General features: G+C 33.0%; 2 protein-coding genes across 11 annotated transcripts; both read left to right on the top strand.

Moving 5' to 3' along the window:
• The first annotated feature begins 439 nt into the window (after nt 1-439).
• LOC130808575 (uncharacterized) lies at nt 440-4,655 on the top strand. Its single transcript, XM_057674033.1, has 3 exons — nt 440-686; nt 806-889; nt 4,303-4,655. The coding sequence occupies exons 1-3, from the start codon at nt 440-442 to the stop codon at nt 4,653-4,655; spliced, it is 684 nt and encodes a 227-aa protein (XP_057530016.1).
• Nucleotides 4,656-7,585: 2,930 nt separating this feature from the next.
• LOC130808759 (cyclin-dependent kinase G-2-like) lies at nt 7,586-16,594 on the top strand. 10 transcript variants are annotated; one of them, XR_009040734.1, is made up of 10 exons: nt 7,669-9,989; nt 10,301-10,436; nt 10,582-10,670; nt 10,852-10,963; nt 11,048-11,154; nt 11,260-11,434; nt 11,558-11,628; nt 12,475-12,567; nt 12,746-12,823; nt 14,821-16,594. XR_009040734.1 is itself a non-coding variant. In XM_057674245.1 (6 exons), the coding sequence occupies exons 1-6, from the start codon at nt 8,239-8,241 to the stop codon at nt 11,357-11,359; spliced, it is 2,295 nt and encodes a 764-aa protein (XP_057530228.1). In that variant the 5' UTR covers nt 7,586-8,238; the 3' UTR covers nt 11,360-12,567. The 10 variants fall into 10 exon arrangements, 2 of the variants coding, with proteins under 2 accessions (XP_057530228.1, XP_057530229.1); XR_009040732.1 differs by lacking the exon at nt 12,475-12,567 and having other exon boundaries at nt 11,508-11,628; nt 14,821-16,590; XR_009040733.1 differs by lacking the exon at nt 12,475-12,567 and having other exon boundaries at nt 14,821-16,589.
• Nucleotides 16,595-17,311: the final 717 nt, after the last annotated feature.

Raw genomic sequence — 17,311 nt, 5'->3', positions numbered from 1 at the left:
CAGATCACTTTGGTGCCAGGAACAACAGAAAAACCAAAGGAAAAACAACAGCCTTATAAAAGGGACAACCGCGATTAATAAGACCACACTTTTCACTTCTTTTATTGCTTCAACTTCAATTAACATGGAAAACTCAAGGAAATTAGACAACTACAGTAGGAAACAAATTATGCTTGAGTTGCTTTATCTGTCAACAATAAAGGCAAACCAGTACATGAAATCATGGAGGAGATGTCAACAAAGTACAAGGTCAGTAGAGAGACCATCTCAAGAATATAAAGCCAAGTCAAATAGCGACAACAATAAAACTCATTCCCAATAAATGTAAACAGCAAAAGGGTGGGGAAGAAATCAAAGGGGACAAATCATCTTTGATGACACAAAGTTCAAAAGCTTAGAAAAGGCCAAAAAAACAAGTCAAACTATTGTTGCCAAAGTAATGGGTGTAAGTCAAAGCACAGTGTGGAGGTGGAAGACAAAGGAGATCATTAGAAAGCACACCAATGCAATTAAACCACTCCTAAATGACAAAAACAAGCTTGACAGGTTAATTTTTTGTCTTTCTAGTTGCATTCTAGATGATGAGGGAATTAACTTTAGATTCAATGACATGTCAAACAGTGTACACATAGATGAGAAACTATTTTATCTCACTAGGACACAACAAACATACTATCTCACACCTGGTGAGGAGGGACCACATAGAGAAATTCAATCCAAAAGATATGTGCCAAAAATTATGTTTATGTGTGCAATGACTAAACCTTTGTTTTCAAATGATGGTGAACTAATCTTTGGTGGAAAGATAGGAATCTTTCCTTTTACAACTCAAGTTTCAGCTTAGAGGAGCTCAAAGAACAGGAAGAGAGGGAACATAGAGACCAAACCTGTAAAAGACTCAAAATTCTTAATTTTAATCTTCCGATTAATTTATTCTGAATTTTCAATTCAAATCTCTAATCCTTTAATTATCTATTTCAAACCATCTTTAATTCCTAAATCTTTTCCGATTTATAATTTCTTTCAAATATTAAACTTTAAAATAGTATTTTGTTTAAAATCTTTTTATAAGCACTAAAATATTATTTTATTATTTTATAGTACGAAAAGTAAGTTTTTATTATTATATTCACGATTTTGTAAAACGTTACTTTTTAACTTTCTTCCTTAAATTAACATTACTACTTATTATTTAACCTTATAATTTTGATATAATTATTTTATACATAAAAATGAGTCGTATTTTTATTATTAACATTAAGTATAGTTTAAGCAAAATTTTAAATGAACTAAATATTTTCATGATTAAATTTACCCATTATTTTAAAGTATATTCACTTGTACATATTAGAACAAAATTTTGATGAACCAAAATCCTTTCTAAGGTAACCCATGATGTTCATCACTTACACAAACTATCACCATTTTCTTACACAAGCTAACCTTCTTCTACACTCCAAACTCTTACACATTCACTTACACACTCCAACTCTTACACATTCACTTACACACTCTAAATCACTTACACAAGTTAACCTTCTTCTATATTCCTAACACTCTTTTTCATACAATCTAATGAACTACAAAGTTGCCCAAACCCATTATAAATACCCCCCTTAGCCATGAGATCACTTACACCACCATCATCAAATCTTTCTAACATTCTTTCTTATATTTTCACTTCATTAAAATCTTACTACATTAATACCTTTATTAATTGAAGAAATTAAAGAACATGGAGCTTAGAACACTCTTTACTTAGCTTAAATGATCATCATTATTTTGGGAGTTGGGATTAATTATCTTTGGAGCATTATTATCTATCTTGGAGGATCTTATTTCTTATTATTTTTCTAATTAGTACTTAGTACTAATCCTTGGTGTTAGTATGGTATAACTTCTTACCCTACTCTTTTTATGGAATTTTACATTATATTTACTTTATAATATGCAAAGTGTGAAATATGTTGATATATTTTAGTGGAAGTTAGTTTAATGAAATTATGATCAAGATTATATTAAGTATGTGTATGCTAAAAGTATATTTAGTATGTTAATCTAATAGTCTTTGAACAAGTTTAGGAAGTTGAGTGCAAAATTATATTCTAGTGATATTAAGCATGATTCGTGTTATAAACTAGTACTAGTATATTTATGAGTTATGTGTTACATTAGAAATGTTATTATATTTAAGAATGTATTTTATGTTAGAATTTTGTATTAATATGTTTATGTTAGCATTCAAACTAGTTTATAAGGTAGTAAGTTATTTTATGAACGTATTTTACTAAGTATGATTATATTAAGAATATTGTTATTATACTTTATTATGAGATTTAAGTTTATCCTTAAAGTTATAGTAAATTTCTAAGTTATTGTGTAAAGTTTTTATTTTTTATTTGTTTTTTTTAGTGGTTATGTTAATTATTTAAATCTTGAATTTACTATAATAAATTAAATGAAGTTGTTTTATTAGTGAAAAAAAAGGCCCCGAAATACTCATAGGCCATTCGACCATTATCATATTAAAAGAAAAAGAGTTTGATTTATTCTTTTTTTATATTATTATAAGCTATTTTGTGATAATATTAAAATAAAATCTTAAAAGTTATTTTTGAGAAAGCTTTATAAGTTATTAAATATTGAAGTGATTTTCTTGAATATATGAGATTTCATAATTAAAAAAAAATAATAATAACTTTTGTGACATTTAATTATTTAGTACAAAATAATATTTTATCTGCTAACTATTTGACCAAAATTTATATAAAAAGATGTAAAAGTATTTTTAGTAAACTTGTTCTTAAAATATGTGTGAAATATTGATTTTTTTGTGAAATTATAAGTTTTATTTGTTTTATAACTAGAATGTTGATTTTCGCGAATCTAATAAGTTTACTTGTTTTTCCAAACTTGAAATAATTATTTTTTTGGTAAATTTGTTGAATTTTGAAAACTTATCCAAAGGTTGTAGTTTAACTTGAATTTTAATTAGAATGTTTGATTTTGTGAGGAGAATAAAGTTTTATTTATTTTAAAGTTGGAAATTTTGATTTTGGAAACTTATTTCAAGAGAAATAGATTTTAGTAGCTACTTGTGGAAAATACTAATTTGGAGACTATTAATAAAATATTAAGTTATTAGTGTGAATTTAGTGAACTATTAAAATAAAGTTATAAATAAAATTTAATGTGTAAAAATTAAGTAATGAACATATAAAGACGTAAAGGTGAATTAAACGTTATGATTAAGAATTATATTAAATAAATGAAGTTACCACTTAGGTTGGTCAAATTCAAATTCAAAGTCAACTTGGAGTAATAAAAATGTGATGTACTTGTGTGAAATGTATTGATTGAATGACCCTGATAGTAAGGTAATGTCGAACCATGGACCGGCATGTAAAATCCCGGCGTCCGTGTTGGCCGGCACGTAAAATGCGGTGTAAGACAGGGGGTTCGCTACCTATCCTGTAGAGCTCGAGCATAAATATTGTATTGGAGGGGTGACGACTCCCACCACAGTTAGGGTTTAGGACTACGGTTCTCACCTAACCAGACCCTTACATATATCAGGTGTCATATTGATGTGCTTGTTGATCACTGATAAACTTGATTAGTGTTGATGCTATGATGCATGGTACGGTTATGAGTATTAACCAAATGAACTTACTCAAGTGTTAAGATTACCGAATTGTATAAGTGGCAGTAACGTACTTCTGTCAAGATCGAGAATGGTATCTTAATGACTTAAAAGTATGTAACAGAAAAAGAACATGGTAAAAATATACGGTGGTGTCAATTAAGTATAAGTTCGTACTTAAATTATTATTTTGTAAATGTAGCGTATAATTTCCGTATTTTGAGCTGGATAGGAAGTTATGCTCGGCGTTAAGTGCTGACCGATTCAATCGGCTGTCATCCGTATCATAGATGGCAGCATTTTGCAGGATTTAGTTCAGCTTCCGATCCAGGCCGCAGCAATTACTATTTATCGAGAACTTAGCTGCTTTTTGTATCTTTATTGATCACTTGATGATGATGATGTATTTTTTTTTTCTTTTTGAGCAAACAATATTTCTTATCAGAGGTAATATTTTACTTCTGTTTTAAACAGTTTTAGTTTTATGATTTAAAGTTTTTAACAATTCGGCATTTTGAGACTTCCGCAATATTTTTTTTTTGTTAACATTATTATTAAATGTTAATTATGTATCGAGATTGCCTCTCTTGTTACAAAACCGATACAATTAATAACCAAGAATCACATGATGGATATGATTGTGTAGAACATATTGCCAGCAATAAGAAACAAATGGCCACAAGAAGCAAGCAAGAAAATTTTTATCCAACAAGAAAATGCCAAACCACACATTTTGGATGATGATTTAAGGTTCAGAGAGGCAGCAACATTTGAGGGATTTGACTTTCATTTGGTTCAGCAACCCCCTAATTCTCCAGACATGAATGTCTTGGACTTAGGGTTTTTTAGATCAATACAAGCACTTCAACATAAAAAATCAGCATATAATTACACACAAATGGTGAGGGCAGTTACTAATGCATTTGAATCTCTACAACCAAGTACAATGAAATTTGTTTGGATCACTCTACAAGCATGTAAAGTTGAAGTTATAAGAAAATTGGGGGCATAGACTACACATTCCTCATATGAACAAGACAAAACTTGCAAGGGAGGGAATACTCCCTAAGTATTTGAGTGTAAGGAGGGAGATCATTTATGATTCCCTGCATTATTTAGACACAAAAGTAGAAAAAAAACATATTTAACATTGTCTTGTTCTACTTAGGCATAAATGATCAATAGATTTTCTACCAAAATGGAGAAGGGACATCACAGACCAATGATGAATCAGGAAGGGGGACAGCAGCAACAACATATGATGAACCAGCACCAGCAAATGCATCAAAAGAACAGGATCAAAGTCAAGCAACAAATGAGGAAGCAGAATCAACAGAAATCATGTGAACATAGAGAAACATAGATCAACAGCAACAAATGAACAAGCAACATAATTTTTGGGAAATTACAAGGGCATAGAAGCACATATGAAAATACATGAGTATACTTTTGGGTTAACTGTGAATACTAACTTTTGGGAAACATTATGTAACATTTCAGAAATTAATAAGTTAAGACGAGTGAGTTTAAGAGAATTATTAGTACGAGTATGACCTTACCTTAAATATACATTATATAAATTTATTCTCAAGTTAATTCTTCCATCCTTTCCTTTTCTTTTATTTTGATTAAAATACCATAACCCTTTCCCAAACCCTGAAAAATCGAACGCCAAGAACCCACACACACCATCTATTCGAAAACGTACTCACCTTCTCAATCTTCAAGCCTTCTTCCCCTGATTTTTGTTCGAAAATAGCAAGCCACAAATCCTTCTTCTCTTGAATTTCGAAAATCAACTGCTGGCCACACTCCCTTCTTGTTTGTCCCTTTGAGATTTCGTATGGCAATTGGTAAATTTGTCACCTGAATTTCAAATACAATAATTCTTTTTTTTGAACTAGCAGACGTCCATTTTCCTTGTTAACTCTACCATTCAAAAAAAAATTAATAACAAGAACATAGCCAAATTGTCTCTTGTGCTTTGTTTCACCAGGAAGTTTTAAAGGAAAAGGTAGTATAGTCTTTTATTAATTCTAATTTTATTATACAGATATACATATAAATACCTTCCTTCCTTTCCTTGCAATTTTGTTACTGTTTTATTCTTCTGTCTTTATCATCTAATTAGATTTTGTGTTGAAATGATAAAACATCGAAAGATAACATAAATTTTAACAAGCATCAAAAGTTATCATAAATTTTAGCAAACACCTTTGGATGACCTAATAAGTGCACGTAGTTATAGGCGTCGAACGCTGACAAGGAGAGGCAAAATGACCATTGGGAGTATGTGGGGCTACTTGTCTGAGACCATAGGGGCATATTTGTCTGCACACTAGATGCCCCTAGTATTTATAGTGGTCCTGATGCCACACTAGACAACTCAATCGATGATGCAACTCCTCGACTAAGGAACGTATGCAGACTGTGAACCGATTTCAATAGCTATCTCACCTGCCAAGCATGCAATTCATTTACTGTTTTGAACTGTCTATCTGTAACAAATCTATTTGAATAATTTATATTGTCACTTACATTATATTTGGATTGAGGGATTTGGAGGGAAAGGAAAGGCAGGGATTTGGAGGAAAATGATTACCTTTGGTTTGATAATAATTTTAGAGAAGGGATTTGAAAGGAAAGGAAATGGAGGGACTAATACCCCTAATTTTGTTAATAACCAAATCTTTTCAAGAGGGATTTAGAAGGAAAATAGCTTGCAAAGTAGAATAATGTTCATATTCAAACTTTTTTTTTGTAAATTCATTAATATTAAGCCATTGTGTGTGTATTATTATTGATAGTATTTAATTTATTTGGAATTTTGTAAACTCTATTTTCCTTTCATTTCCCTTCAATTCCCTCTTTATCCAAACAAAAAAAATGCTCCTCATGAATCCTTCCACTTCCTTTCCCTTCTCTTATTTTCTTTTCCTTTCCTTTTCTTTTCCTCCTAAAACCTTATCCAAACACAGTGTTAAGTTCTCAAGCTATCCTACATATACTATTTGCAACAAAAATTCGTGTAAGAGTTCGTAATTTATACTTCCGAATCATTTTGGTGATCAAATTCATCAACCATATTTTTTCAATATTTGAATATTAATAAGAGCGTTTTTAGAAATAAATTAAAGAGATAAAAGTATGAATTGAGTTAAGAGCAATACTATGGATTAGATTTATAAAAGTGACGACACAATAAAAAATGACAACAAATAATATAGCCCAAAAATTAAGTTAAATGCACTGCATGATAATTAAAGAAAAAATAGCGTAATGACAAAAAATAAATCATATCATACAATACTATAAAAGTCTTGAAAAATTTCAAGTGTCATTTTTTAAAGAGGCATGACAAATGGAAAAATATTATTGGATGTGAAATGATTACATATCATACTAATTAGTTTTATTTAGTAATAGTATGACTAAAAATAGTAAATAAATTGAAACATATAAGAACAATTAAGAATATAAATATAGTAAAATTTTTGACTTAATGCATGTCTTAGGACGGGAAATAAGATCAAAAGATTATGCAAAGTAACTAATGGTTGATTACATGACAATATTTATATAATTTAAAATATAATATATTTTGTTTAAGTTTGAAGCTAAATTAGGTAAAGTATTTGTATGATATACTATAGTATTTCTATTTAGTTTACTTAGAATTTAATATCTTCAATTGCATGAAAAAAAGTTATGTATCAGGTAAATAATAAAAAAAACGTTAGCAATTATGTTTTGATTTAAAAAGTCATGTATTTGGTAAATTTAATAACGATAATATACAGTACTTATATTATTATTTGAAATTATTTTTTTATATATATTTCGCATTAATAAATTTGTACACGAATTTCTATACTAGTTTAAAATAAATTTGATAACACGGATAGGGGGGCAAATTCACTAGAACACACATTGAGTACGAGTAACTAGTTAGAAACCGAGCTGAACCGGCCAATGATCGGTCTAAGTTGCTAGACACGCCCCATGATTTGTACTTGTATTTTTCGTTCGCGATAACAATTCCTATCCTCCCTTTTTTATTTTGCCTTCTGTTTATCGTAGCTTCGCCGCCTTTCTTTTTCCCTCTGACCCGCTGCATTGATCATCAATCAGTTATCATCATCTTCTCCTCCCGCTCTTCCACTCTGATTCTCTCCTTCAATTTCGAATTTTTAGGGCTTTTATTGAATTTTAGTTTGTAGGGTTTTTCTTTCTATACCTCGATTAAGTCCCCTAACTTTTTCAATAATTTGAATTATTTGCTTGCCCACCGGATTTTCAAGCATCAAAGATTCAGAGGCACCAAATTCGCCTCGCCTGCGAAAGGTCCGATTTATCTATTGATTTTTTGCTGTTTCATTTTCATATTGTGTGTTTTGTTCTCGTTTTCGTTACCATTATTTGTTCTCTCAGATCTTTATGAGTGCAAGTTGTTGAAGTTTTGATTTTAGGGTTTTTGTTTTAGGAAACTTTCATTTGCATGTATTGAATTGACTATATTTGGAATAAAATTAGGGTTTTCATTAGTTGTAATTGATATTGATTTTTCAAGTTGGGGGATACCTTTGCCTGATTATATGGCGGCGGGAAGGCATGGGGGATACCACGAAAATGAAAATAAAGAACGTGGCCAAGATTATAATATGTCCAGGCGTGATTCAGTGTATACCAATGGAGAATATGATAGGATTAGGAACGTGGATCAGATTAGGGATCGGGATATTGTGAAAATTAGAGATAGAGCTAGGATTAGACAGAGGGATATCAAGGAAAGGGAGCTAGCTAACGGTGGTTATGGCTCGTCTTCAAGTAGAAGTGATTCAGGTGGAAGTGGGGGAGGTGGTGGTGGTGAAGGGGGAGGCAAAGGTGGGTCCAGGAGAGTTGGCTGTACGTCCAGGGTGGATCGTGAGCCCGGGGAATTGTCTAGCGAGGATGGGTCTGAGGGTGCTATAGAGTTAGATTCACGGTCGGGAAAGGATAGTGAATTGTTGGAGATGGATAACTGCGCTCAGTCCACTCCCCGAGGCTTGAAGAAGAGGAAGTATTCTCCCATAGTATGGGATAGAGATGATAAAGATATAAAAGATGCATTGAAAAGTAAAGTTGGGGTGAGTAATACAGCGCTACCTCCTCAACCAATCAAGAAATTGTATCGGCAGTCCTCACCTGTCACAATTCCTGCAGAAAATGAGGTGGCATCTTTTTTCAAAAGTGACAAACCCCCAGAAGAAACGGAAATATCTCCTGTTAACCCTTTGAATCGTGATCAGTTAGACAATGTTGTCTCGGGGTCAATTGAGGAACATGATTATTCAACGTCTCAGGAGCGACAGTGGGAGAATGGTAAGGAGATAGAGCACATAGATGATGAGGATTATATCCCTACTAGGCACATTTTATCATCAAGGTGGGCTGGTGATTCTAACTCTCCTGCTGATGAAGGTGAAATAGATAATGATGAGTTCATGAGGAAAAGGAGAAAGAAGATGCATTCTTTTGCGTTCTTAGATACTAGAAGGAGCAAGAAGTCATCTAGTCCAGAACGTGGAGATGCCACTAGAGAGGTTTCTAATTTAGTTAAGGGAAGATCTTTAAATTCTGATGGAAGCATGTGTAGTACTCCTGCCAATGGAAATCATGTTCTTCATATTGATCAGGATAAGGAGTATCATATGGAGGTAGATGATAGATACGATGACACTGATTCTAGCCTTAGCCCCAGAAGATCTGATTTAGAAGATGAAGATTATTTTCGTGGAACACCTGAACCGCAAGCAGCTCCCAAGAGAGTAGTGAATATGCTTCAGGGTTGTAGAAGTGTGGATGAGTTTGAAAGACTAAATAAGATAGATGAAGGAACTTATGGTGTAGTTTACAGAGCCAGAGATAAGAAGACAAATGACATTGTAGCTTTGAAAAAGGTAAAGATGGAAAAGGAAAGAGAGGGCTTTCCATTGACTGCTTTAAGGGAAATTAACATTCTTTTATCATTGCATCATCCATCCATTGTTGATGTCAAGGAAGTAGTTGTTGGAAGCAACCTTGATAGTATCTTTATGGTGATGGAATACATGGAGCACGATCTTAAAGCTCTCATGGAGACCATGAAGCAGCCATTTAGTCAGAGTGAAGTTAAATGCCTCATGCTTCAGTTATTAGATGGTGTCAAGTGCCTTCATGATAATTGGGTTCTTCATCGTGATTTAAAGACGTCAAATTTACTTATGAACAACCAGGGGGAGCTGAAGATATGCGACTTTGGTTTGGCTCGACAATATGGGAGTCCTTTGAAGCCATACACTCAATTGGTTGTTACACTGTGGTACAGGTGAGCTGCCTATTTTTTTTTTGTATGTAATTACATTTTTAAATCTATCTTTTATATTGAGTGGAATATCTTCTTGAAGGTCAAATGTTTCTGTTTAAGAAATTTAGCCTACATCTGTATGTTTTTTGATTGCTGATTTTTATGTGTATGACTTAGACATTCCCGTATTGATTATAAATGTATATACATGATGTGAAATTTGTTTATTCCTGGTATACATGGCGTAGGTTTGTGAAATTTGATCTTCAATAACAGGAGAGAATCGATCAGGGGTTTAAGATCTCATTCATAACTTTTTGTTGTTTTATCAGAGCTCCTGAGCTTCTTTTGGGGGCAAAAGAGTATTCCACTGCCATTGATATGTGGTCACTTGGTTGCATCATGGCGGAGCTCTTGTCCAAAGATCCACTGTTTAATGGCAAATCCGAAATTGAACAGCTTGATAAGGTACATTCATCCATCAAAAAGTAGGTATTTCAAAATGTTTTTTCTTTCGAGCTAGAAGTTTGTACAATGTCATATGCACTGTGTGCTAATTAGTTTTTTTTGCTTATCTTTGTTGTTTAATTTTTTTTCCTATTCCTTTGTGCAGATATTCAGGATTCTTGGCACTCCAAATGAAACAATCTGGCCTGGTTTTTCTAAGTTGCCTAAAGTGAAGTATAATTTTGTGAAACACCAGTAAGTAATTCTTTTTATATTATCTGGGATATATATAGCTTTATATCTAGGTTTCTTATTTTCTGTGCTCTTTTCCCAGGCTTCCAGCTTTGGGTGATTCTGGTTTGGCTTCTGGCCTCATTGGTACAATTAGTTTCTCGGGCACCTTTGGTTATGATTAACTATCAACTGTCTTTTTCAGGTATAATCAGTTGCGTAAAAAGTTTCCAGCAACATCCTTTACGGGATCCCCGGTCCTCTCAGATGCTGGATTTGATCTATTGAACAGACTATTAACTTATGATCCTGAAAAGGTACAAGCTTTATGGAAGAAAATATTCATTTCTTGGATGATTTGGTATGCTGATTCCCTGACGGTTTTTCATTGTTGGCTGCAGCGTTATACAGTTGATGCTGCTCTTAAGCATGATTGGTTTCGTGAAGTTCCTCTTCCCAAGTCAAAGGAATTCATGCCTACATTTCCTGCTCATCATGCACAAGACAGGTATTTTAATTATAGGATGTTATTTGATTATTTCTAGATTACTCATCATTCTGATGTTATGTTTGGTCATACTTTTTCTAATATCTATGCTTATGGTATTGGAAGGCGCTTGCGTAGGGTTCATAAGAGCCCTGATCCTTTGGAAGAGCAGCGCAGGAAAGAGTTGCAGCAACCAGAATTGGGGACTGGAGGCTTGTTTGGCTAAGAGCCTATGTCTGAGTGAAGATTGTGTTTTATGCTGCACGAGTTTTGTCAATGCCAACAGATGAACATGCATGAGGTTAGAGAGATGGATTCAAAACAACTTGCAAACAATGGGTTGTGAGACCGTCATTCATGCTGTTTTTTAGCAGGCACATCTGATGAAGTTAGTTGAGGATTATATTTTTGCCTATGCCATCAGATCTGTAGCAGTCAAATTTATTTTCCAGCTTTGGTGATAGGATTGCATCATAACAGTACTTGATTCAGAAGGTGTGGCATAATGGCTTTTCTTTTTAGAATGATGATGTTCATCTGAACATGTGTATGTAAATTGTTTTTATTTGGAACTTTGCAAACATTCCTCATAGAATTTGGTCTTAATATCAAACTATGATGCAATTGTCACATCTTTTTAATATTCTGCATGATTTATTTTTGGAATGATGTTTGCAAGAGATGGTTTATGTAAAGCGGAAGGATGCTATTTGCTTATCATTAACACGCGATTGACAAAGTAGAGAAGAGAGTTAATTAGTTATTATCATGGGGTTTTCTGGGGTTCGCTCCTGCTTGTTTATGTGTAATTTTCTGCTAAGACGCATTTGTTGTAAATTATAAATGGGGTTATATTGGTTTATGTTGATTTTGGTTGGGGTTATGGTTGTTTTTTCTCTTTTCTGGATACTTCTGTCATGTAATTTTATGTCAGTGGTATGGTGGGTGCAACTCATCTTGGGGTTTGCAGTTGCAGCTTGATTGGAACTGTATAGTGTATGTAATCTTTAGTTCGATTGAGCCATTTGCATGACCTTTTATGAAGCAGAGAGGTATCATATCAAGATATACATGATTGGTCGAGATTTTGAGAATAAGTATATGTGGTTCAGGTTTTGTATAGTGTTATGTATGATTAAAATACTGTTGGTCATTGTCTAAAAGTTAACGAGGAATAGGGATAGTAAGTCAGTTGAAGCTTCATACACTTAGTTCATGTTATTGCAGTTTAATTGTAGGCTATCATAGTATCAGTTAAAGCTATCTCCTTTATCATCCATGTCGTTACTTGGTCGGCATCTAAGCATGTATAATTAATGAGTGCTAGAAATGTCCTTGCAGAAGATGCCATTTTTGTTTTCCAATTCAAAGACTGTTTCAATTCTTTGTCTTGTACTTCACGGAAATGTTATTGAAAGTTCCTGATCAGCCATGGTACATGTATTTCTTTGTCTTTCTGCATCTGAATTTGTAGTTTATTTCAAAATACATATTGGCAATGTTCAACAAATACATTTAAGTTGGTAATCGAGGTCTGGATTTGCTTTTTCCATCAAGTTGTCGGCATTTACTCTGGAACGTTTATGACTTTTGTCTGCAAATGTCACTGCAGTACTAAAGCTAGCAGCTTGAGGAGGCTGATTTTTCAGTTTTAATGGTTCTCAAAATCTGTTGCTTGAGCTTGGTAGAGGTATCTTCTCAATCTTTTGTTTTATATCGCTCAAGGGATAAATTATTTAGTTTTTGTTGTGGATAATGCTTGAGTCGTTGATAAAATGTTTATGTTGCTGAAGTTTCTGCGAGATTTGTTTCTGAGAGATCTTTTACTTGTTAATAGATAGTTGCTACTTTCTATGTACTCTCCGAAATTGAAAGTCTAGAGAATTCTGCCACTTAGGCTGTTAGCCAATGCAGTTCAGTTGGTTAGCCTTTGTATATTTCTGAAAGGTGTACTATTATTGTTGTCTAATGTCTAATATGATGGCATGTTGTTCTGAACTCTCCTGCCGTAGCTGTTTAAGTTTCTTATGACATTTTAATGAATTAGGATGGTGTTGTATCTTGGGCTTTTTGTTGAATGCCTCCGCATCTTCTTGGAGGAAATTTTCTATTCTGTTAATGCTGATTCTATATGTCTGCTTGTAACGTTTTGTGAAGTTACAGCTTTTCCAAAGAGGAGAGAAGGGAAAGCTAAGAAAACCTTTTCAATCCCTCCTACAGTCATACATGTGTTTTATTGTCAAGACTTGAGAAAACTTTGAAAAATCCTATTCCAAAAAGCCACCCACCTTTTTGTGTTCAATCTTGCACCGTCTGCTGGTGGTTCAGTTGGTCATTATCTCATGAGAGGTGCCACTATTTTGCTCCGCTACACACCTCTAATGCTCTAAATACTTGGAAGAATGATATGAGTATATGACCCATGTGCCTCCTTCCCCCTTGAATTATACTTGAAGCAGGAGAAAGGAGCGGGATAATAAGTATGGATAGTTTGGTCTTTGTATGTCTGATTGTTTTGGTTGTTTTTAAATTGTTTCCTAGTATATATATACGATATATAAGGGTGATGTGCATTGTTAGAATTGTGAAGAATCAAGAAAGTAGTCTTGTTTAGGAGTTTGGAAGCTACTCGAAGGTCTGTTCTTTTCAATATTCAATAATAAATTTCCATCCTTTTACTTCTTTTGGTTCTATAGTTCTTTATCTGCAGAATTCTTCTTCTCTGTTGCTTTCTTGTTTGATCACTCAGGTCTGTCTAACAGTGCTCAATCAAGAGTCAGCTATTTCAAAAAATTCCATGTCAATCATTTTAAGATCTGTGCGCTGCCATCCCTCCCAAAGTCCCAATTAATAGCCACTGCAAATGGTGACTGGCCTTTCAACTACGTCAACATCAAATTCTCTCACACCCTCTCATTATCAGATCTTGGATCTAGAGTTCTGGTTGTTGGCTAAATTGGCCGACAGACATTTGGAGTGTGATTCACAGGTGGTGGGTTGAAATCTGGATGGCAGGTAGGTCGTTTGTGGGATTTGGTTCACAGAGGTGGTTGTACGTGTTGGGGGGTTAGGTAGGTTGATGGGAATTGTTGTTAGAATCTCAGCAGCAGTGGTGGGTGGCGCTGGGTTTCTGAGGTGGCTTTGTTTGTTGGTAATTGGTTGCTCAATGGTTTTGGCGAGTTTCATTGTGGTGGTTAGTGCTGGTCAAACATAGAGTGAAAATGGGGAATTGAAGTTCCTAGACAAACTGTTTTGTGGAACTCCATCAAGAAAATGGAGTAAAGGGATTTAATAAAGGGTCCCAACAAACACTCATAAGGGCTATAGAGATCTGTATGTCCTTCCATCCCTTGATTTCCTAAGACCAGACGTACCCATAGTGTGATCTTTTGGGTACTGTGCTTGTCTGTTTGTGTTTTAGTTTGCCGTTTAATTAATGTTTATCTGTGGTTGCAAACGTTTTGTAGCTTTCACCAATAAAAGCAGTAAAATGTTTCCTATTGTGTTGTGTTTGGAATTCTCCCCGTGAGCCCAATAGTCTTGGAGTTTTATGTGTAATTGTCATGTTTATTGCATTTACTGTGTCATATTATTTTCGGAATTTGTGACTAGGAATTACCACATTTCTTGAACTCTGATATCCGTGATTAATGATCACTAATAGAGCTTGCATCTTCCACTTGACAGAGGCTTAATTGAACAGATGAGTGAAAAATCCTACTTCATATCAGAAGCAGATAGTTGAGTTCTTATTGGCATTAGCAAAGGAAAAAGATTTCCATTGTAGGGATATCAACTATTCATTTTTGTTGAAGCTTAATTTTCTTAGAATAAAAGTTCCATTCTCACAGTGTTGCTTGTTAAGCAGGATAACTTGCACCCGGGTGCCCTGAACAGGTACGTGCATCCAAGTATAAGTTTAGTTGATTTATCATTTTATACAAAGATGTTGATCAGAATGACCATGATTTCTGACCCATTGGAATGCTTTTTCCTTGGAAGGTAAGTACCAAGCTGAGCTTTTTCTGTCATGAATACTAATTCTGTGCATTACCCTCTCTTTAAAAAGAGAAAGACCACATTTTGTGATTGAATATATGTCGTGTGATGCATCTCTGCCATCCGAGCTCGTTTAAACTTCTCCTTTCATAGGCTCGTGTAGAATAATACGTAGTTACCTTTCCTTTCAAAGAGAGGGTAATGCACAGAATCTGTGTTCATTACAGTATAAGCTCAGCATTAATTGTGGACATGTTATAACAAAATCTCTGCCATCCGAGATTTTATCTTTTGTTTAAACAATATCTTGTTCATTGCACAAAGAAAATGAGATGAGAAGTTACCTCTCCTTTTAAATAAAATATTAAGCAGGAGAAATAACTCGTCGTTATCTCTGCCATCCGAGCTCGCTTATGTAATTGCCTTGGCGTAGTTTAAGAGGAATATGGATCATATGTTGTAACAAATTCAGCATTAACCAACCATAATATACAAAGATATTGTTGTTAATGTACAAGTTGGTAAAATGGGCACATTATTCATTGATTAATTCTTTACAATGATTTTCAACATATGTCCTATTCTTTATAGCTATCATTTGTTGTTTGGTGATATTTCAACCATTTTTCTACTATTCTTGTCGTGAATAATTTGTTGTTAAGTTTTCCACTATTACAAATTACAAATTACAAATATGAATAACATTGGATTCATTTGCAAGTCACGAACAATGGATCAGTGTAAGGTGACAAACATAAAGTTAGTATTGAATCCCATACAATCTGCAACAAAATTTCTCAATAAGCTTTCATATGGAGAACTTTAATATTGTTAGCTCTATGGAATCCCATACAATTCTATTTTATATGCTATTTCTCTCATGTCTTCTTATGGATGAAAGAAAATGGGAAAATATTTGGAGGGATCAGATCAAAAATATTTGTTTAGGTTTCAATCTCTCCAAAGTTAAAAAAATATTTGGAGTAAAGCTTTAATTTCAACTCTCTGAATACATTCTTAACACTTTGCAATATTGTGCAATTCAAGCTGTCTTGCATATTATATATTTATAGGGTATTGTAGAGAGCTTCAAATTTGGAATTTTAAAAACAAATTCATAATTTTTTATATATATAATACCTAGTTTAAATTTTAACAACAAATCATGAAGTAACAATAAATGTTCTAAAATATTTGTTACTAAAAATCTTTTCAACAAGGACATCCTCAATTTAAAATATATATATGATGTAAGTATTTAAGGCTCTTTAATTGAAGATTCTTAGTGTGAAGCAACTGTTTACTTTACACATGTCTATTGTGCAATTAAAGTCATCTTGAATATTATGTATTTATGTGGTGATGTGAAGGACTTATAATATAGATCAGATGAAATTTTAAAAATAAATTCATGATTTAATATCTTTCATGCCTAATTTGAATTTTAACAATAAATTGTGAATTAACAATAAATGTTTAGAATATTTAGTAATAATATATTTTTTTCAACATCATTGATATAAAAATATATCTAAAATGTATATATTTAAGATTTTCTTTTTATTGAAGATTACTGTTAAGTGATTGCTCACCTTATACATATCTACGTGATCTGGTATGTTGCACATTTAACATATTACTCCCTCTAATTTACTACTAATGTTCCATTTACTTTTTGGATATTATTCATCTCTTATTCTTAATTTATATTTTATTATTAATCTATAAGTTAAAATATAGTCAAGTAGAATCTTGTTTAATTCGTCTCAATGCAAAGATTATTTATATCAACTTTTCAAAATTTTTAATTATGCACAATTAAAAATATTAAAGATTGAATAAGTGCATTGGATATAGTGCATAATGCAAATGAGACATTAGTAATGATTTGGAGTGAATACCATTTTTGTTAAAATGAATTATATATTTTTGTCTTGACCAAACTAATTCATTAACATGAGAAAAAGACAACTAGGGACAATAGTGGTCATATCGTCTACTCGAAAAATTCGACCGTTAAAAAAGCTTGCCCTAAACTCATTTCAATTAAAAATCCCTCAGTTTCGCAAAACAATGATAAGGGCAGTACTCAAAATCCCAGAAAATAGTAAGAATTATGTTTAGCCCAAGGTTTAAATAAGTTGCAGAAATGGCGGGTTGGGATGAAGAAGCCCTTTCA

This window comes from Amaranthus tricolor, chromosome 3 (assembly GCF_026212465.1).
Source record: "Amaranthus tricolor cultivar Red isolate AtriRed21 chromosome 3, ASM2621246v1, whole genome shotgun sequence".
NCBI lineage: Eukaryota > Viridiplantae > Streptophyta > Magnoliopsida > Caryophyllales > Amaranthaceae > Amaranthus > Amaranthus tricolor.
Note: the sequence above shows the minus strand (reverse complement) of the source record. Positions and strands in the feature narration are given on the sequence as shown.